The sequence below is a fragment of the Oncorhynchus mykiss genome, chromosome 13 (genome assembly GCF_057628025.1).
Source record: "Oncorhynchus mykiss isolate SJ-2025 chromosome 13, ASM5762802v1, whole genome shotgun sequence".
In the NCBI taxonomy this organism is placed as follows: domain Eukaryota; kingdom Metazoa; phylum Chordata; class Actinopteri; order Salmoniformes; family Salmonidae; genus Oncorhynchus; species Oncorhynchus mykiss.
The window spans coordinates 10,364,930-10,386,669 of record NC_143034.1 but is presented as its reverse complement, the minus strand read 5'-3'; the positions used below and the strand labels follow the sequence as shown (position 1 = coordinate 10,386,669).

The window sequence follows — 21,740 nt, the reverse complement described above, 5'->3', positions numbered from 1 at the left end:
AGCCATTGAATAGCCTTGTGTTGTCAGACATCGCACCGTAAACGGCTGGGGGGAAAGGCTAGAAATTGACATGCATATTTAGTCAGTGTCTGATTTTTACACACTAGTCATTCTCTCCAATCTACCAACATTACCTTGAAAAAAGCAGCAGCTTAAATGCAGAGGATGGCAGAACTACATTGAATTCAATAAAAGTAAGGCTAAGCAACAACAAACTTGCAACCAAACCCCAGTCTGAGAATTTGGGTGGCTTCATTTCTTCAGCCTCATCTCTCAGCTGTTTACAACAAAAAAACTGCTTTGTCGGGGTGACCACTATTGTTGTTCAAATCCCAGATTGCTCCTTTAATTAAAGAACAATATATTTTATGGTATAAAAAAGCTGTTTGCTGAGTAATAAATCCACAGTCACAAAGTCTATGTAGGCCTACATGTTTTTAATCAATGGTCAACATTTCACCATGAAAATCATATTTTATGCATCACAGGAAAATGGTAAGACTTTGATCTTCAATACTTTGGTCTTGTTTATTCAGCAACTTCTTTACCCTGTAAGAAGAAATAAATAATATAATGGATCAGTAGTAATAATGAACATGATAAATATATGGATAGAATATAATGGATCAGTAATAACAATGAACATGATAAATATATGGATAGAATATAATGGATCAGTAATAACAATGAACATGATAAATATATGGATAGAATATAATGGATCAGTAATAATAATGAACATGATAAATATATGGATAGACTTGGATAGAATATAATGGATCAAGCATTTAATGCTCAGTGCTCAGGTTGGAATTTCAATTTCAATTTACCAACTTGAATTTTTGTGTGTTTTTTTCTGCCCTGAAATGTGCTTATTGAGTGAGTGTAAAAGGTCTGTATTGACCTCTGAGAAGACTGATTCATAGGTGGTGTTGATGTGGTCATATCTGAACATGAGTCAGGTACAGGTTTAGCAGCAGTTCTGTACCTTTCCAGAGTCACGGGTCTTGGCTCTGAGCTTGTTGACCTGAGTCTCAGCGATGTCAGCACGCTCCTCAGCCTCCTCCAGCTCATGCTGAACCTTCCTGAACTTAGACATGTGCTGGTTTGCTGCTTCCTCCTGGGTGAGGAAAAGAGAGGGAGAGCAGAACATCAGCATTTAAAGTTTGAAGCTTCAGGTAGCAAATAAAAATATTGGCAGATTTAGGATAGCAATGTATATAGGAAGATATATGGTAAGGCAGCAGAAGGGAGAGGGACCAAACCGATGCCTCCAGCACTATAACTCGACCAGCAAATTCATATTCAACCCCCTCTCCTTTAAGTTGGTAACACATTGGCATAGGGGACACTCACAAATGAGTATAATTTCTTCAGCATTTACTTGCACTATCAATTGTCATTGTTGACTGGCGTGCTGTAGCAACACGTCAACTAAACCGTATGCACATTACGTTTTGTAGAGAAAAACTACATTTTCGAATGTATGCTCTCAGGGTCTGTGACTCACCGATTCCTCAGAATGCCTCTTGTAGGCCTTCACTTTCATCTGCAGCTTATCTACCAGGTCCTGAAGTCTGTTAACGTTCTTCTTATCCTCCTCAGTCTGTGAGAGAAGAGCAAAGAATCAATGTCACGAGAGTTTTATACACAAACCTGTCTGTGTTAGTGTCAAGTGTTTGAAGAAGACACTTTCTCTATCTCTTACCTGGTAAGTGAGCTCCTTGACTCTGCGCTCATACTTGCGGACTCCCTTGACTGCATCTACACCTCTTCTCTGCTCGGCCTCCACCTCAGTCTCGAGCTCACGCACCTTTGTGGAAGAAATAAATGTAGGAGTTTGTTGGGGGTCGTGAAATCAGACTTAATTAACAAATATTTTTTTAACAGAGGTATAGTCTTCTACCCAGTCAAGGGGCACAATTGTAATCTGTTCCCATGTACTCTTTTAAAACATTTATTGAAGGGGTCTGTAAAAATAACAACAACTTTTCATTATCTAGGTCAGTGGTTCTCAAAGTGGAATTTACATTTAAATTTGTTTATGAATATTTCTAGCAAGAACAGATTAAACAGCCCGGGATCTTTGGAAAATGTTCAGAGGGTGCAATACAGTACAATGTAATATTATTCATCCACAATTTATGTTATTAACTCTTAGATTAAACAACGGGTCTGGGAGGCTAACAACTCAATTCTTATTGTATTTGAAATATGACTTTCAACCATTTTGTCATGCGTTTTGTGGTGTATGGTGCAGTACCAGTATGGCAACTAGAGGCCGCCACTCGCATGTTTTAATGTTGTGACATTGCTTCTATTATTGAGCTCGCGCTCTGGCAGTTGAGAGTAGTTTGCCATTTGAGTCAACAGCAAGACAGAAGCACCGACATAAATACATTTTAAAATCTTTATTTTGAAAGTAAGCGAGTGTAAAATCACTATATGCAAGACGGTAATGTTTCTTGAGTATGTACATATATTTGTTAAGATGTTATGTTGTGTTTTTAGGTTTTATGAACTTATTCATGTCCGCTAGCCAACAAGCTAATTCAGCCATTAGCCTGCTAGCTGGTAGCCCCACATAGCAACGCTAGCTTCCCTAGCAACGGCCAGTGAATGAAACGTAACAATAGAGAGATAAATTATTACTATGACAATAATTCGATGAATGTATATTATATTGTGTGTTGATATTTATTGTGAATTATTATTATGAATGAAATGGCAGATTAGAAGAAGTTGCTGTGACAACAGTTTAAACCTGATCGAAGCAACTAGATTAATACATTTAAAGGTCTTGGATCCACTCCACTAAATAAGTGTAAATTAATTATTATTATTATTAATTAATATAATTTGTTTTGTTATGATCATAAATTCACTGTAATTGAAGCTTTAAAACTGCAACATTTTATCTTTGTCCAAAGGCAAAATGTGTAGAATGACAGTAAATTACCTTTAAAACTGCAACATTTTCTCTCTGATGCAAAGAGGGGGGACCGAAAAATGTTATTTCCCAGGGAAATATTTCCCGAGACTTGGTTAGTCCAGTCATGCACTGAAGAAGTTATAGGAAATCTGCATGGATGTTATTTTTATCACACTTTAAAGTATGAGTTGTGTTTTGTTATTATTAGGGAGGTCCCTGATGACTTCACTACCACAAAAGGGGTGGTCCCCGATGCAAAGAAATTTGGGAACCCCTGATCTAGGTGGGTTATTGTGAGAACAAGTCATTAAACAATGCTCCTGTGTATTTTTATATGATCAAATACATTTCCAGCAATCAGTCTTTCAATCCACCTTAATCCACCCTGCTGGTAACTCACCCTGGACTCCAGTTTCTGGAGCTGCTTCTTGCCTCCCTTCATGGCCAGATTCTCAGCCTCATCCAGGCGGTGCTGCAGGTCCTTGACTGTGACCTCCAGGTTCTTCTTCATCCTCTCCAGGTGAGAGCTGGTGTCCTGCTCCTTCTTCAGCTCCTCAGCCATCATGGCCGCCTGGAATAATAGTTTGTTTAATTTATGCACCAATGTTAATGTCCCTCTCAGATCTTTGTTGTTCTTTACCAGCCCAGCTACCATTGTCACACGGGGACAAATCAAGTTGATGTAATTCAAGGACTCACATCAGTGATTGCCTTCTTGGCTTTCTCCTCTGCATTCCTGGCCTCCTGGACGATGTCGTCTACCTCTCCCTGCACCTGCACGAGGTCAGTCTCTAGCTTCTTCTTGGTGTTCAGAAGGCTGGTGTTCTGAAGGAGTAAGCAAGATGATTTGTTTGACTCTCAAGGGAACTTGCAAGTCTCAAGACTGAAATTATGAAAATCTAAGGCAAGCACTGTCAAATTCCAGGTGGGTTCAAATAGTATGCTTGTTTGAGTTTCATTAGAAATGGCTTTGACCCATACCTGGGAGTGCAGCAGTCCAACACGCTCGCTGGCGTCTACCAGCTCAGTCTCAGCCACTTTGCGGCCTCTCTCTGTCTGCTCCAGAGCAACTCTCAGCTCCTCGATTTCAGCCACCATCAGACCGTTTCTGCGCTCCACCATGGCTGCCTGCTCCTTCATGTCTTCTGCGACACGGACGGCGTCATCAAGGTGCAATTGGGCATCCTGGGGTTCACAATGACATACGTTCATTAGGACTTGTGGAAGTAGAGGTGATAGGATCGATGAGGATCGATAGGATCGATCAGTGGTAAGAATTTCCCCAGAATCGCTACCTTTAGTACATAAACCACTCTATTCAAATCCTCTGTTCTATTATTTTCTACAGATTCACAAACAAATCCCTCTCCATGTTCAGGTGTTTTAACCTGATGTCCCAGTCCCTTTACCTTGAGCTGTCCCTGGACATTCCTCAGCTGTTTCTGGGCCTCAGCGGCCTGCCTGTTGGAGTGGCTCAGCTGGATCTCCATCTCGTTCAGGTCTCCCTCCATCTTCTTCTTCACCCTCAGGGCATCATTCCTGCTCCTGACCTCAGAGTCCAGGGTGCTCTGCATGGAGTCAACCACCCTCTGGCTGTTCCTCTTGATCTGCTCCATCTCCTCGTCCTTCTCAGCGATCTTCCTGTCCACCTCACCCTTGATCTGGTTCAGCTCCAGCTGCACACGCAGAATCTTGGATTCCTCGTGCTCCAGTGTTCCCTGGACAAACAGAAGCAGTCATGTGAATTGTGTTAAATACATTTGTATGTATATAACACAAGTTAATAATATAAGTAAATATATATATATATATATGTGACTACAATAAACTCCAATACAGGGATCATTGGACTGTAGCTGGTGTTGGCTAGTTTAACACTGCTTTCCCCATCAAACAGCTGTAGTTTGTACCTCAGCCTCCTCCAGAGCGGTCTGGATCTCAGACTTCTCTGTCTCCACGGTCTTCTTGGCCTTCTCCAGCTCATGGATGCTCTTGCCAGTCTCTCCGATCTGCTCAGTCAGGTCAGAGATCTCCTCTGCACACACACACAGAAGCAATTTAGACTTGGGAGATTTTCAGTGGATATCGCCAATGCACTGAAGTTGACATTGAATCATATTAACAGTGAATTTATTAACAGCAATTAATATTGCTAATGAAACATGAGCCAAATAGATTTTCTGTCAAATGCTCACGTTGCAGGTTCTTGTTCTCTCTCTTCAGAGTCTCCAGATGATCCAGAGCCTCCTCGTAGGAGTTCTTCATCTTGAAGAGTTCAGTGCTCATAGAGCGAGCCTCCTTCTGAGCTCCTTCCAGCTCAGCCTGGCCCTCCTCATACTTCTGCTTCCACTCTGCCAGAACCTAGGAGAATCCATGGGATTTTCATCAGAAGTCATTGATGAAGAGTTTTGAATTATAAATATGCTACAATTATACTACAATTGATCATATAGCAGTCAGTAAATTTCAGCCTATGGTGAGGTTTATTCATTTTCACCTTGTCAAAGTTCCTTTGCTTCTTGTCGAGGTTGGCGGCCAATGCGTTGGCTCTCTCAACATCAATCATGAGGTCCTCCACCTCTCCTTGCAGCCTCTGCTTGGTCTTCTCCAGGGAGGCGCACTTGGAGTTGGTCGCCTCAATGGTCTCCTCAGCATCCTGCAGACGCTGAGCCAGCTTCTTCCTATAGGACAACAGAGGTCGGTTTTATGGTGTGAAAGATATGTTACAATACATATTGATGTAACATTTTCTCAGAGCCCCCTACCACCCTCACCATCCACACCATATTTGAGTTTTTCTGTTGCGTGCGACTCACTTGGCCTCCTCCAGCTCCTCTGTGCGCTGGATAGCATCAGTTTCATACTTAGTCCTCCACTGAGCCACCTCACTGTTGGCCTTGGACATGCCGCGTTGCAGCTCTGCCTTGGCCTCCTGCTCCTCCTCAAACTGCTCCCTCAGGAGGTCACAGTCATGGCGGGCAGACTGGACACCGTGGGCAAGTGCATTTTTAGCCTGTGAGAAAGAAAGACAAGGAGAGATGAGTGCGATAGTCAAACAAATTATGTGGACTTGTTTACGTGAAGCTGTGCAGTTGGTTGCTAATGTTACTTTGCTACCTGCCAAAATTACGGTTTTTACTTTTTAATTACCGTTTTATAAATATATATTTTTTCCCTCATTCAACTTTTTCACCCTAGACGCTTTATCTGGACATGGTTCTACATGACCTCCACCAGCCGAAGCTATGTAGTAACATTAACATGATTCCTTCTAATTGCAGTCGCTGTACTCATAATATACAGGAGAACTATCGCCTTATGGTGAGGATAGCCGTGCTGCAAGCCCAGTAGGAAAGGGTGAAACAGCGTCTGTGCCACCAATAAGTACAGATAGTAGTATTAATCCCCTCGCACGGTCCCCGCAGCCGGACAATTTCTCATGGCTTCTGGAAGGAAATGCTGTAGGAATGCTCAACCGGTGTCGCTCATTCAGCCGACAGAAACTTTCAACCGGTTTTCCCCATTAAGCAACGAGTCGGAGTCAGAGGCCGAGCCTCCTCTGCTCTCTCCTCCACCCGTTACGGGGTCTGAGACGCCAAAGCCTCCCACCATTAGCTCTGACAAATTGAACACCCTAGTCATTGGTGACTCCATTACCCGCAGTATTAGACTTAAAAATAATCATCCAGCGATCATACACTGTTTACCAGGGGGCAGGGCTACCGACGTTAAGGCTAATCTGAAGATGTTGCTGGCTAAGGCTAAAACTGGCGAGTGTAGAGAGTATAGGGATATTGTTATCCACGTCAGCACCAACGATGTTAGGATGAAACAATCAGAGGTCACCAAGCGCAACATAGCTTCAGTGTGTAAATCAGCTAGAAAGATGTATCGGCATCAAGTAATTGTCTCTGGCCCCCTCCCAGTTAGGGGGAGTGATGAGCTCTACAGCAGAGTCTCACAACTCAATCGCTGGTTGAAAACTGTTCTCTGCCCCTCCCAAAAGATAGAATTTGTAGATAATTGGCCAACTTTCTGGGACTCGCCCACAAGCAGGATCATCCTAGCTGGAGGGGTGCTCTCATCTTATCTATGTAAGTAGACAGGGCTCTAGCTCCACATTGAGATAGGGCGCAGGCCAGGCAGCAGGCTGTTAGCCAGCCTGTCAGCTTAGTAGAGTCTGCCACTAGCACAGTCAGTGTAGTCAGATCAGCTATCCCCATTGAGACCGTGTCTGTGCCTCAATCTAGGTTGGGCAAAACTAAACATGGCGGTGGAGAGACAGTAGGAGTCTCTGAGCGTTGAGAGACAGTAGAAGTCTCTGAGGGTGGAGAGACAGTAGGAGTCTCTGAGGGTGGAGAGACACTAGGAGTCTCTGAGGGTAGAGAGACAGTAGGAGTCTCTGAGGGTGGAGAGACAGTAGGAGTCTCTGAGGGTGGTGTAGTCACCGTCTATGTAAAGATATGGCTCTAAACTCTCCATCTTGGGTCCCTTACCTTGACCTCCTCCTCAATCGCCCTCTTCAGCTCCTCCACCTGCTGGGTGAAGGCCTGTTTTCCTCTGGTCAGCTGAGACACCAGGGCTTCCTTCTCCTCCAGCTGGCGGCCAAACTCACCTGCAGGGACAGAGTAACATCTTGTTAATAGGGTCTCTGTTCTCTAAGATTAAAAATGGATTCTGAGGTATCATAGGGCCATGTTAGGTGGTGAATAGTACAGTAGAAACTATGTGGATATAGCCCCTAATATATGTTGTGTTCTACTGAAGGAAAGCATTGGCACTTGCACTTGTTGTTCATTGTTGAAGGTACCATTTTCTGTCAGGAGTCTGGCTCTCTGTCCGCTGATGTCGTTGACCTGGCGAACATTCTCATCATTCTTAGTCTTGAGCTCACTCAGCTGGTCCTCAAGAGTACGGCACATCTTCTCCAGATTGCCCTGTTAGTGAAACATGTTCCATCATTACGTCATATATGTGACTCCTGTCAACTTCAGTTCACTTGAATGGTGATGTAGTTGACCCCCCTCAACACTGCTTGACCAAAACATCACTACTCACCTTAGCCTTGGCGACGGCCTCCATGTTGCTAGAGAGGTCATCAATCTCCATCTTGTATTCGCTCTTCTCCTTCTCCAGCTTCTGCTTGACGCGCTGCAGGTTGTCGATCTGCTCCCCGAGCTCAGCCACACTGTCGGCCTGCTTCTTGCGCAGAGCGGCGGCTGTGGCCTCATGCTGCAGAGTGGACTCTTCAAGATCACGACGCAGCTTCTGGAACTCAGCCTCACGCTTCTTGTTCATCTCAATCTGAGCAGCAGTGGCACCTCCGGCCTCTTCCAGCCTCTCGCTGATCTCCTCAAGTTCCCTGGAGAGATCGGCCCTCTGCTTCTCAACCTTAGCCCTGGCAGCACGCTCAGCCTCAATTTCCTCTTCCAGCTCCTCAATACGGGCCTAGAACAGGGGCAGGAGCAGGGGGATGAACACTACAATACAGTTGAAACAATTGAACCTCACAAAATAATAATAGTATTTATATTTTGCATAAATGTGTTTAATAAAAACCCAGTCACACTAATATATTCAGTAGACAGTGTCCCATGCAGGAGCCAAACCCTCAAAGGTAAGAAGTTAGTTATGTATTTATTAATTACATTTTACCCCGTTTTCTCCCCAATTTCGTGGTATCCAATTGTTTAGTATCTTATCTCATCGCTACAACTCCCATACGGGCTCGGGAGAGACGAAGGTTGAAAGTCATGCGTCCTCCGATACACAACCCAACCAAGCCGCACTGCTTCTTAACACATCCAACCCGGAAGCCAGCCCCACCAATGGAGGCAACCTTGGTTAGCGCGCACTGCTCTCCATAGGAGTCGCTGGTGCACGATGAGAAAAGAATATCCCTACCGGCCAACCACTCCCTAACCCGGGCGACACTAGGCCAATTGTGTATCGCCCCACGGACCTCCCGGTCGGTTACGACAGAGCCTGGGCGTGAACCCAGAGTCTCTGATGGCACAGCTGCCCTTAACCACTGCGCCACCCGGGAGGCCCAGATATAAGCCATTTTAACATGGATATTGTCATTGAGGGCTGAGTGGGGATGGTAAGAAGCACCAACAAGAAACACCATCTTCCATCCTACTGAGCCATCAGAAGCCACCTGGAAAACTGTCTGCTGCCAGAAAAAGTATAATTATTTTTAAAGGAAATGATTCAAGTCTGTGCTCTTCTGTACTGGAGCTTATATCCTGTACTGTACCTGGAGTTCCTTGATCTTCTTCTGCAGCTGAGCTCCCAGAGACTGCTCATCCTCAACCTTGCTGAGGAGCTGGGTGGTCTCAAACTCCTTTCTAGGAAACACAAACACGTTGATTGCAGAGTTAGTTTTTGTTTGATAGTGTAAAGGGAGAGAATCATACCATTCACTTTGCTTTTAAGAATCACATGTAAATGCTAATTCATAATTACAAGAATTGGCCAAGAACAACCATTATAGCAGGTAATACTGTAGTCATTTGTTTGTGTTTACTTCTTGATTTTCTCATCAGCTTGCTGCTTGTCATTCTCCAGGTCCATTATGGACTCCTGGGCCAGTTTCAGATCTCCCTCCAGCTTTCTCTTGGATCTCTCAAGGTCCATACGGAGCTTCTTCTCTTGCTCCAGAGAACCCTCAAGCTAGAAGATAAAAACACATATATTGTTAAAATCTAAACAACTGAAGATAATGTAATCTTACATACTATCATGGCCAAAATGTCAAACTCCACTCACGTCGTCCACTTGCTGTTCCAGCTTGGTCTTGGCCTTGGTCAGAGTGTTGACTTTGTCCTCCTCTGCCTGCAGGTCATCCAGTGTCTGCTGGTGAGCCTCTTGGAGGGCTTTCTTCTCCTTGGTCAGCTTGGCAACACTCTCATCCATAGACGCCATCTCCTCTGTCAGGTTTTTAACCTGAAAACGGCAACATCAAAATTAGTATTTGGTCACTTCACCATAAAGGGGAGATTTAGTTTGTTAAATATTGCATTCATTTAATTTAGATTTGCACAGCATTAACAATTACTGTACTATATATTCAACACTAGATGTCAGTGTTCACCATGCCAGTGTACTGAATGGAAGTCATAAATGAGGTGGAGTAGAACATGCAATGAATGTGGGGAGTACCCCACAACTGAAATTCCTCCGTTGTGTCTTAATATTTCCTGCACCCACAATACAACTTGAATTCCAATGCTGTAAAGCTATGTTTTGAGTTGATTATTGTTGGTTAGACTGTCTATGGTAAGACACAATACCTTATTTTCAGTGGCGTGCTTCTCCTTCTCCACTTTGGCCAGGGTGAGCTCCAGGTCATCAATGTCCTTCTTCAGCTCAGAGCACTCATCCTCCAGCTTCCTCTTCTTAGCAGTCAACTCAGCATTGATCTCCTCCTCATCCTCCAGCCTCTCGGTCGTCTCTTTGAGTTTGGCCTCCTGCTGGATCTTGCTCTTGATGAGCCCCTCACACCTTTCCTCAGCATCGTTAAGACTCTCTCCTTCCTGGTTTCAGAACAGGGGTAAACAAATCAAAGGCCTCACTTTGTGTATCAAAATATACATTTTACTCAGAGGTCAGAGCAAATCAATAGAAATTCATGAGATATATAACATTGGCAAATCAAATGTGTGTTCATAAGGATTTGTATTCATGTGTATGTAATTTTGCCTTTAATTAAGTTTTTTTTTTCACTCACAGATGCGACTTGGAGTGCCAGGTCGTTCTTCTCCTGCGTCAAGGCCACCAGCTTCTCCTCCATTTGCTTCTTCGTGGACAGAGCCTTGGCCAGGTCTGCCGTCATCTTGTCATAGTTCTCCTTCATGTTGGCCAGCTCCTTCTCAGTCTCAGCGCTCTGCAGCAGGGGCTTGATCTTGAAGTACAACTTCATCCATGGCCAGGTTTTGACATTCATGAATGAGCGGATGTTGTACTGGATGGCGTAAATTGATTCTCTGGTCGACAGAAAGAATAGAATAGCATGGTGAGTGACATGCTTAAACCTATATTCTGGGATTAGATGAACAACAAAACAGAACCACCTGCCACTGTTTGTTTACATGGTGAGTGATTAGATGGTGGGATTAGATGAACAACAAAACAGAACTACCTGCCACTGTTTGTTAACAGCTGAGGAATGGGGCTAGGGAAATGTAACCCCTCCTAAATTCATAGACAGTGCTCTAGATGCAAGATCTGACAGGTCGCGCATGCTAAGCTCATGAGACATTTTATATTCTTCAAGAATGAATGGGTAAATACCACACATTTAAATGACAATTGAACAGCCAAGTCTCAAACTGCAGCTATAAAGCTAGAATCCTTAGTTGCTACATCCATTTCTGGACTAAATGAATTAACCCAAAAGCTTTAGTAGACCATTATAAGATGTACTTTCTTATTCTGAACAACTCATATACAGTATGTAATCATAATGCATTAGATACAAGTGGTTGACAGAAAGCTTTGCCAAGATGTCTACTATTCCTCACCTCCTCTCCATCATCTTGCTAAACTCTCTCCTCATGAGGAATCCACGACTGAGAGCCTGGACCATGCCGACCAGAGTGGCCAGCTTCTCATCTCTCATCTCCTCCAGGACACCCAGCAGACCGGCTTTGAAGAACACCTGAGACACAGGTTAACACAGTCAATGGAACCACAGATGGTGACCGATAGAAAAGGTCAAACCACTAGATTGATTTAAACAACATTAACTTTGCAACGGTTACGAACAAACCATGTGACAGGTTGTTTCTAAGTTGTTAGTTATTGTACAGTTGTAGATCAATAATGTACACAGATACAGATAACTGCAACTATACCACTCTATCACAATGCAAATTATAATGACTTTAGTTTCTCTTCTATACTTGTGATGAAGGACTGAAGAAAAACAGAACAATGTTTTTCCACCTTTTCCATTAGTTAAATGAAGAAGAAAGAACATAAGGATGGATAGATCACCTGGAGAGATTTTATATGGTAAAGGTTTAAATTATTATTCAAGTTGTGTTTTGTTGTCAGCTTTTACTGGGGGGTTTTGACTGACCTTGGTGTGTCCAAACTTGTAATCCTCGTGATTCACATCAATGGACCCAAGCAGCTTCTCAGAAGCCTTCTTGTTGTCCATGAACTGGCCCTCAGGGATGACACTGGCATTCAGTACTTTGTACCTGAATGAGGAGACATTTTTAGCATGTCAAGTTGTAATATGTTGGTTATATTTCGTCAAAGGTAAGACTATTCTGATGCTGGGAAAACCCTTGGAGCAGATATTTTATGTGTGTGTGTGCGTGTGTGTGTGTGTGTGCTTGCGTGTATGTACCTCTGTTTGAAGTCAGCATAGATGATTCTGCTGGGGAAGCCCTTTCTGCAGATCCTGATACCCTCCAGTACACCATTACACCTGAGCTGGTGGATAACCAGGAAGTTCTCCATCAGACCTGGTAAAACAAAACAATTATTTTTTAATACTCATAAACAGGTTATAGCTTGGGATTGTTAAGGTCACTGATACTGTACTGATAAGATTACATATTTAAGTCAATATTTCCTGTACCTGGAGTCTTTGACTCGTTGGGGATCAGGCAGCGCACAAAGTGAGGATGAGTGCTCCTCAAGTTGGTCATCAGCTTATGTAAGTTCTCCTGTAAAGAGGGTTACAAACCATTTTCTCAGACATCATTTATGATAATCAATGCACCTTTTGAAGGACTGAATCTACACATTTCAAAAGCTCACCCTGAACTGGGAGGACACAGTCTGCATGGAACCACCCTTCTTCTTGCCTCCTTTCTTGGCTTTATCTGTTAAAATGGGGGAAAGTTAAAGATAACTAGAAAAGTAAATTTCCTAGAGCGGGTGGAATAAATAGAATAATAAAAAGAGTATGTAAGAAATCTAGAGTCTTGTCTTCAGCAAACACACTAATTATAAACCAGAGAATCTCTGGTTAACTTCACACTTATCTAGAGGCAAATGCTGCCAGTGAGATTGTTTAAAATAACACCTATTGTTTTGTTAAATTAACCGAGTGTATGAGTAAATCAACCCGGTGATAAACCCTGAGAAATTGTAATACATTGAAAGGCTTTAAAGAACATTTGGGTCTGAGTTATAACTAGTATTTAGTTAAATATTGTGACATGATGCTAGTCTTACCCTCTGGAGGGGGAGGGGGATACAGGGCAGCCAGAATTTTGACTCCAGACTTCTGGTACAGCTGACAAACTGAGTCGTTCAGGGGATCCTTGTTCTTCTCCAGCCATCCAGTGATGTTGTAGTCCACAGTTCCGGCGTAGTGCACCAGGGAGAAGTGGGCCTCTGCCTTGCCTTTGGCAGGCTTGGGCTTCTCAAACGCATTTGTTTTGCCAAGATGCTGGGCGTACAGCTTGTCCTTGAAGGTAGTGTCTGAAGACTTGGGGAACATGCACTCCTCTTCAAGGATGGAGAAGATGCCCAATGGCTTTACGAAAAGAGATTTCAAATTAGTGATATTTACATTTAGTAAATATGCTATTATAGGATTATATTTATTTAGGGACACATAATAGGAAACATTGAGTTCTCAACAGTTAGTGGCATATATTAATGGGTGCCAAGGGAAGTGAGGCTTCCCCCAAAAAATGGACATAATTTAATGTATCTTTCGTCTCGCTTAGCAAGAGGCTGAATGTATCACTCCAGGTAAAGCATCAGAGTGAGCAAAACTGCGCCCCTCTGTCTCTGTATGTGTAGCCCTTCTATCTGATGCTGTCTGGTCAAAAATAGTATGATATTGTAGCATTGAATGCAAGAGAAGCCAGCGATCATTTGGCCTCCCTTGATATTTTTTTTGTGTACAATTACAGCGAATCAGAGTTGAGCTAAACTGAGTGAGCTAATCTGTGAATGGTCCTGGTGCACCAAAAACCGTGTCAAGTGAAGCCAGTTTGGATTTGGCTTCACACCAAATCAAGCCAAACGTCATTGACAGAAAGAAAAACTTCAATTGTTGCATCTCATTGTGTTATTGTCCCCTGGAGGATAGCTAGCTAGCTAAAATGGGCACTTTCCTAAATTAGCTTTGGATGGAGATAGGGATTTGTACTCGTAGTTTTACTTAATTCTCCGTACTCGCCAATAATTATAACACCAATTCTGATCCATCTATAAAATGAATACATTGTGCTTTTGGCCTGAGAGTATGGAAGTTCAATATGTAGCTAGATGTTTACTAGCTAATCGTTGCCCAGGAAAGGAAGTTAGAATAGCGAGCAAGCATTTTAGCCAGGTAGCTTAGAACAAAGCTTTTAAGTTTCTGCAACATGAAAGAGAGGAGGATGGTATTGGCGTTTCTCTGCAAGTAGGGTGAGTCAACATGTTTTTCTACTTACTCACACAAACACATACATTAGTAACATGGACAAACACATTTAGCTTACGTTGATTGGACTAAAATAGTTTTTGGAATAATTTCGTTTTCACTGTAGACTAAGCATAGGTGATTTTATGATGTTGAAATGTTGAAATTGAAATGGTGCTGGAATAGTGGAGGGAGGCAGCTCCTGTTATCTTTGTGATTTGCGGTAACTCTCCGTGGTTCTGTTTAGTCTGTTTAGTGTTTAGTGGTCCGAAAATGGCAGAAAAATGTACTTGATTGACCATGTTGTAGGTCATGTAACTGTTTGTTACATTCATTATGCTTTGTGGACTCCATGGGACAGATGTTGCTCTCCGGTTTTGTGATGAAACAAAGGTGTTGTTGAATTTATTCTGCCACTGTGTCTTATTGTCTCGGCCTTAGGCCTGTATATATTTTTACTTTTACCCTTATTTAACTAGGCAAGTCAGTTAAGAACAAATTCTTATTTTCAATGACGGCCTAGGAACAGTGGGTTAACTGCCTTGTTCAGGGGCAGAACGACAGATTTTTACCTAGTCAGCTCGGGGATTTGATCTTGCAACCTTTCGGTTACTAGTCCAACGCTCTAACCACTAGGCTACCTGCTGCCCCATATCTCGGTGTCAAAGCATTTAAACTAACAGGTTATAGAGCAAACAACGCAATTATCACAACACAGGTTGTATTATGGATTTTTTGGACTCGATTGGCTTCCCCAGTGATTTTAATACTGTATATGTTCTACCACTGTGATAATATATCACACAGCGTTCCATATGAGCTTTGCTGTTACGGTCCATTATAATCCTCACAGACATCTTACCTTCTCAATAAGCTCAATGCAGGCAGCCAAGTCCATGCCGAAGTCAATGAAGGCCCAGACGATTCCCTCCTTCTTGTACTCCTCTTGCTCCAGGACGAACATGGTGTGGTTGAAAAACTGTTGCAGTTTCTCATTGGTGAAGTTGATGCACAGCTGCTCCATGCTGTTGTACTGTTGATGGAATTTTAAAAGGGATCATTTCATCATACAAGACTGTAATCCATCTCAATCACATCTAATTGTCTTGTTCTGGTCTCATACTCACATCAAAGATCTCAAACCCGGCAATGTCAAGCACACCGATATAGAACTGTCTTGGATTCTTGGTGTCCAACATCTCATTGATACGGATGACCATCCACAAGAACATCCTCTCATAGATGGACTTGGCCAGAGCACTGACTGAGTTATTAACCTGCAATGATAATACCTCAAATTAATACATGAGATATTGACCATGTCTAGTGATTAGGTGAAACAAGCTTGGGAAAAACAAAAACAATGCACTCGTCCCCAAAATAATTCCTGTGCTCAGAAAATGGTAGATTTGTTTGGCCACCATACCTGAGGCACAGTCTGTCCCTTGGTCACATACTCGTTGCCGACCTTCACTCTGGGGTAGCACAGAGCCTTCAACATCTCAGCTGAGTTCAGGCCCAGCAGGTAGGCGATTTTATCAGCCACTGGAGAGAGAACCAACAACAACAGACTCAGGGACACAAGATCACTTGTTTCTGATTTCACACTGACAAAATAGTTTTGTTAACTTTTTTTGTGGTTAGGTTTTGATTCGCCCACAATTTGGAGGTTGGAATTTGTTCTCCAAAAATGATCTCCTGCCTGACGTTCATGTGGCACTTAGGTGTTCATGTGGTCTTAGGTGTTCTATTTCTATGTTGGGGACTGGGAATGGGACTAATGCTCTACATATTGTATATCTATGAGTGGGACTCACCCTCTGTGCCGTCTGGTTCGGCCTGCTCCTCACGCTGCTTCTGCTTGAATTTCAAGTTTCCATGGTGCAAGACAGCTCCTGTCAGCTTGTAGATGCCAATCTTCTCTTCATTAGTGAAGCCCAGGATGGTAATGGCATCCTGGCATTAAAGAGGAAGTACCACAGTGATGAACTGAACAGTAGTTTGGTCAGTTACACTACAGTTCTGTGCTGCTCACTGCAGAACAAATGGGATGGATAGATTTGACTGGCTTCTCTGTTCCACATAATTACGCTTGGCAAACACATTAGTAGATGACAGCACAGTTCCACAGGGCACTTAGTGGTGCTCTATAGTGGAAGGCACGAAGAGTTCCTTGAGGCACATGCCTAACTAACACAAGGCATTTAGAATCAAACTTAAACATACATGAACATTCCCAGCTGCCACCAAGTTGGAATTTCACAGTACATTCAGTGTGTATGGTGGTCCTATCCTTTCCATATCTAGAGTTTGGTTAACCCTTTGTTTGACTCACATCTGTGGCATCCAGCTCTTCATTGTCGTTGATGCTGGCCACAGTGATCTGTCCCTGACTGCACATGGGGAAGTCGTAGGGGTTGGTGGTGATGAGCGCCATTTCTGTGGACAACAGAGAACAGCTTGTCAGGTAAATCTCTTAGAATTCTGCTCTCCTACCTTTACAGTATCTCTCCCTCCTTGACTCAAAAGATGGACTCAATGATACATGTAGTATATAATGAATAGCATAAAGAGGAGACTGAGACTTGTGGACTAGTGCATCACAGTGTATTACTTGATAGATATTTCCCAAAGACCTGTCCCATGTCTAGATGCCTTGTTACCTTGGATGTAATCATTGTAATAGTATTATTAGTGTGTACTATGAATATTTTTTATATATTCCATAGATGGGGGTGGGAATAATTTCCCATGAACCTCTACTTTCTCGTACCAACTAGCTCAGGTTTGTGGCCTGTCATCATCTGGAAGAAGATGTGGTAGCCTCTCTCATCGGGCAGCTGGAAGGAGACTCTGGACTTCTCCAGCAGGTCTGAGAGCGAGAGAGAGTGAACGACACAAAGAGAGAGAGAAAAAGGAGAGCGAGATCGAGAGAACAAGAGAGAGAACATGAGATACATTTAAATTGAATGATCTCCCCAAAAAATGATGTGTGCATTTAGGAAAGTATTGAGAAACAATTCAAATTAACTCACAGGTTTCAATGTCAGCTTTAGCCAGTTTACCAGCTTGGAAGTGAATCCTGATGAATTTACCCTGTAGTAGAGCATGGGGGTTAGAAACAAATTAATCTAACATATTACTTTCATAGACCCCTTTAAACGTTACAGTTTGTTGGACAGATGTTGGCTCTTTTGATACAGATGTAGGATCCAGTTATCTACGGCAGGAAAATAATCCTGCAGCAACAGGAAATGTGAATTATGATGACATTTTAAAGATGGAAATTACAATTTTAGAACCTCGAATACATTACAAGTTTGAATTTTCAGCAACAAATCAGTGATCAAAATTAAATTGTAAATCTGTATAACGAATGGGGACTACTGAATTACATTTTTCCAATATAAGGTAACTTCCACAGTATGCCCTTCATACTTACAAAGCGAGACGAGTTGTCGTTCCTCACTGTCTTGGCATTACCGTAAGACTCCAGCAGAGGGTTAGCTGCAATGATCTGATCCTCAAGAGACCCCTGATTGAGACAAACATAAGTTGCTCAAAAACTGGTAACATCGTAAAGTTAGTTTTTCTCAATACCTTGAAACAGGATTCACCACAGGAAAAACAGTTTACACAGCCAACCAAACTGAAATGTGTTAAAAAGGCAAACATAAGAACAACCTACCTGCATTTTGCCAGGTTCTGCTTCCTTCTTGGCCCCAGACACTGCAATGGTGGCAAAGTACTGGATGACACGCTTGGTGTTGACAGTCTTTCCTGCACCGGATTCTCCGCTGGTTTATATGACAGAGAAAGAGGGGTTTTAGTTACATGTTTGAGTGTCAGATTGTCTTTCACTAAGAAATAGCATAGAAAAATACACTGTTAACCTGTGTTCTGACATAAGTCTTTAACAAATAATCCTTCTCATCGACTCGTTATTACACATTACCTGATGCTCTAATCCATTCATAATGTCATGTATTTCATCACACCAAGTGACCCAACTTATTACAATAGAAACACTTTCTCAAGTGACATTTTAGTAAACAACTTACGTAATCAGGACGGACTGGTTCTCCTTATCTGGAACCAAAAAACACATTACTTATCATACTCAAAACACATTATGGGGACATAATTTAATTCATAGCATCATCATGAATTTCAATTTGGAACATTTTCCATTCAAGGGTAGTGAAATCAGATTTTCCCAGCAAACTGTTATTACCTAGACTAGAAAACAGTAGATACCTCTCTGAAGCATATTTAAATTTCCATTGATGCATCCGTTCATCTATCCATCATCATGGACTTTGAGAGCCACACGCACTTAATGGACAGCCATCCAACTATCCAACCAACCATCTCTCTGTCTCTCTCTCTCTGTCTCTCTACTGCACCTGCTGTCTCGACCTCTGAATGCTCGGCTATGAAAAGCCAACTGACATTTACTCCTGAGGTGCTGACCTGTTGCACACTCTATAGCCACTGTGATAATTATTTGACCCTGCTGGTCATCTACGAATGTTTGAACATCTTGTAGAACGATCTGGCCTTAATGGCCATATACTCTTATAATCTCCACCCGGCACAGCCAGAAGAGGACTGGCCACCCCACAGAGCCTGGTTCCTCTCTAGCTTTTCCTTCTACATCTGCATTGCTTGCTGTTTGGGGTTTTAGGCTGTGTTTCTGTATAAGCACTTTCTGATATCTGCTTATGTAAAAAGGGATTTATAAATAAATGTGATTGATTGATCCAACCATGTAGCCATCCATGAGATATCGTACCAATCATCATGAACTGAAAGGCGTTGTCAGAGACAGAGAAGATATGGGGTGGAGCCTCCATCCTCTTCTTCCCTCTGTAGGCGTTGACAACCTCTGCGTCGTACACAGGGAGCCACTTGTAGGGGTTCACCGTGGCACAGAAGAGCCCAGAGTAGGTCTGGATGAAAGTGATTAAATGAGGGGATTACTAAAGTCAGATGTACTTTTACCTGGAATTATGTGAGGATGTGGGTGTACTTTGGTAAACTGATGTGGGTCGACTGTATTGATATGGTTTCTACCATTCATTTATGTGTAGTACTGTATGTGTATATTTATTATCTTCATGTATGTGTGTTTGTATGTGCAGGTTTCTTACATAGATCATCCATGCTGCATAACGCTCTTTGAGGTTATACAACACAGAGGCTTCATTCAGGTAGGTCATCATGGCCATGTCCTCAATCTTGTCGTACTTGGGGGGGTTCATCTCATAGATGTCTGCATCTTTGAACTCTTTTCCTTCCTGAAACAGTCAGAAATCTAGGTTACACACAGATCAAACTGGACATGACTGAATGCTTTTAAAAGTTTAGTCTTTAAAAAAATTGTATATACACATTTAATCCAACTACTTTGTTATCACCCACTGACACATAACTGGTGATTCTTGACTTGTAAATATCAAACATTCTATGGCAATTTTAAATAGCAGCTTTAAACATGATGTGTTTGAAGGTTATATTCTGTTTACAAAGACAAATACATTACTAATCTATCTGTTATTACTGATTTTTTTTTTAAATGCTTCATAATATTTATTTTGTTAAAGATTTTATATTGAAATGTTTTTGATCATTTTGATGATTTTTCATGAAACAGAGGAATTACACAAACTTGAACTTGACTACTTTTCAGATCAGACTTACATCCTTAGTGCCGTCAGGTTTAGTGACTGTTACAGTACACTTCCCGTCGGCCCTGGCAGTGACCAGACCCTTAAGGTACAGCTCCACCTTGTCTGTCACATAGCAGGAGTTCTTTGAATCAAAGGGTGCGGTTTGTGCCTCAATCCTTTCCCTCTCAGGCTTACGGAGGTATATGGCAGCCTTGCCGTAGATTTGCATCTCAGCGTCCGTACTCATGGTGACGGATAACTAGGAAAGAGATGAAACATGAAACGTGATTGACTCTGTGGTGCTTCCTCCCCAGTCAACAGAGTTAGGTGAGTGGTATCTCTCTCAGAATATTCTCATCACTTCTTATGTGAAGACTGAAACCATGTCTCACCTTACTTTCCCCCTCCTACAGATGAATGTGTACTTCTTAGAGGACCCTGTGAAACATAAGATGTTGTGAAAACGCACAAGTCCTAAGCAGTGGAGGCTGCTGAGGGGAGGAGGGCTCACAATAATGACTGGAGTGTAGCAAATGGAATGTTGCGAAAAAGCACAAGTCTAAATCCTTATCATTTTAACCCCTGAAATGTCTAAAACACATTTAACTAAATAATTAAAGCCATGTAAATTTAAACTACAGGTGCAACTGCTAACTTTCATTTTCCTAATGGCATCTCACTTTACTACTGAAATAATTACCCCTGATAACCCAGTTGCCTTCTAGACTACTCCCTTCATTTACAAACAGGTAAAGGAGCACCACTCCTATGTTGCTCTGTCTGTATGCTATGTCTTGCTTGTCCTATGTTGCTATGTCTTGATTGTTCTATGCTGCTATTGTCTATATTGTAATTGTTTTTAATAACCTGCCCAGGGACTGCTGAAAATTAGCCGGCTGGCTAAAACCGGCACTTTTACTGAAACTTTGATTAATGTGCACTGTCCCTGTAAAAATAAACTCCAACTCAAACTTTAGTCCATAAAAGGAAGTTACAGATTTTAAGTAATGCATGTTTAAAGAAAACCAACGCCACTTGATTGCATATTGTCAAATCATACAAGAGACATGCAGCACTCAATTCAAACAGTGCAGTTAGCTACTGCCTCAGTTGCTGAGTACAAAGATGAGACAAATGTACAAATCTAAGGAGGTGGAGAGAGTCTTACCACAGAGGAAGAAGGTATCTGACTTATGGATGCTGGGGCCTCAGCCTCCTTATATCTGGTTGGAAGTGCCAACCAGGCAAAAGTTAATTATGGACCACTCTGGGAAAGGACATGAATTGGATGAGAGACCTCTGTGTGTCTGTGTCTCACTAGCACCTCCCACTTCCCAGGAGCGCCACACTCCCATTACATTACTTTTTAATGTCATATTTGTCTCTGAATTGAATTTCACTGATTTTACGTAAATGAGAGATGTCATTACTAATAATTATGACAATATCAAAAGTTTAATTCATTCCAATGTTACTTCTACTGAACCTCATATACTGTAATGGAGTGAGTCCATGTTGCCCCACTAGAACTAAAATAGTTTTCATTAAATCTAATCTGACCTGATTTAGTTCCATTTTAGTGGCATTAATCCTCATCAACAATTGTATATATATGTTTACCTGTTATTTATATTTGTTTAGCTTGTAAACACATCTGAACTGTCTCCTCACCTCATGCTTGTGACAGAGTTGGCCTTTACCTCGTGCTTTGCTTAATTTGATTTATCACCCCTGTGGAACCACATTAAATTAATAT

At 42.2% G+C, this 21,740-nt stretch overlaps 1 protein-coding gene across 1 annotated transcript; it reads right to left on the bottom strand.

Annotated features, from left to right (window-relative positions):
- Positions 1 to 418: 418 nt before the first annotated feature.
- On the bottom strand, positions 419 to 21,292 carry LOC110495028 (myosin heavy chain, fast skeletal muscle-like). Its single transcript, XM_090195011.1, has 41 exons — positions 21,153 to 21,292; positions 20,377 to 20,422; positions 20,016 to 20,243; positions 19,466 to 19,612; positions 19,108 to 19,264; positions 18,374 to 18,401; positions 18,001 to 18,109; positions 17,755 to 17,847; positions 17,348 to 17,408; positions 17,086 to 17,184; positions 16,648 to 16,751; positions 16,130 to 16,268; positions 15,739 to 15,857; positions 15,440 to 15,589; positions 15,175 to 15,345; positions 13,130 to 13,433; positions 12,710 to 12,774; positions 12,528 to 12,615; positions 12,294 to 12,411; positions 12,018 to 12,141; positions 11,458 to 11,594; positions 10,665 to 10,920; positions 10,228 to 10,470; positions 9,704 to 9,880; positions 9,462 to 9,607; positions 9,192 to 9,282; positions 7,991 to 8,380; positions 7,743 to 7,869; positions 7,429 to 7,547; positions 5,749 to 5,945; positions 5,430 to 5,613; positions 5,128 to 5,293; positions 4,843 to 4,967; positions 4,342 to 4,650; positions 3,914 to 4,117; positions 3,632 to 3,757; positions 3,333 to 3,503; positions 1,709 to 1,813; positions 1,511 to 1,606; positions 989 to 1,120; positions 419 to 549 (listed from the first exon to the last, which is right to left on the bottom strand). Exons 3-41 carry the CDS (start codon positions 20,229 to 20,231, stop codon positions 529 to 531), a joined length of 5,814 nt encoding a protein of 1,937 aa, XP_090051137.1. The 5' UTR covers positions 20,232 to 20,243; positions 20,377 to 20,422; positions 21,153 to 21,292; the 3' UTR covers positions 419 to 528.
- Between the last annotated feature and the right edge of the window lie 448 nt (positions 21,293 to 21,740).

What these genes read in the sequence shown, in the direction of transcription:
- LOC110495028 (XM_090195011.1), bottom strand. Translation starts at nt 20,231, where the DNA reads ATGAGTACGGACGCTGAGATGCAAATCTACGGCAAGGCTGCCATATAC. An exon ending in CGAACCAGACGGCACAGAGG is followed by an intron (nt 15,858 to 16,129) that starts GTGAGTCCCACT and finishes TTCTCTCTCCAG; the next exon opens with TGGCTGATAAAATCGCCTAC. An exon ending in TGGAACAGCAAGTGGACGAC is followed by an intron (nt 9,608 to 9,703) that starts GTGAGTGGAGTT and finishes TTTATCTTCTAG; the next exon opens with CTTGAGGGTTCTCTGGAGCA.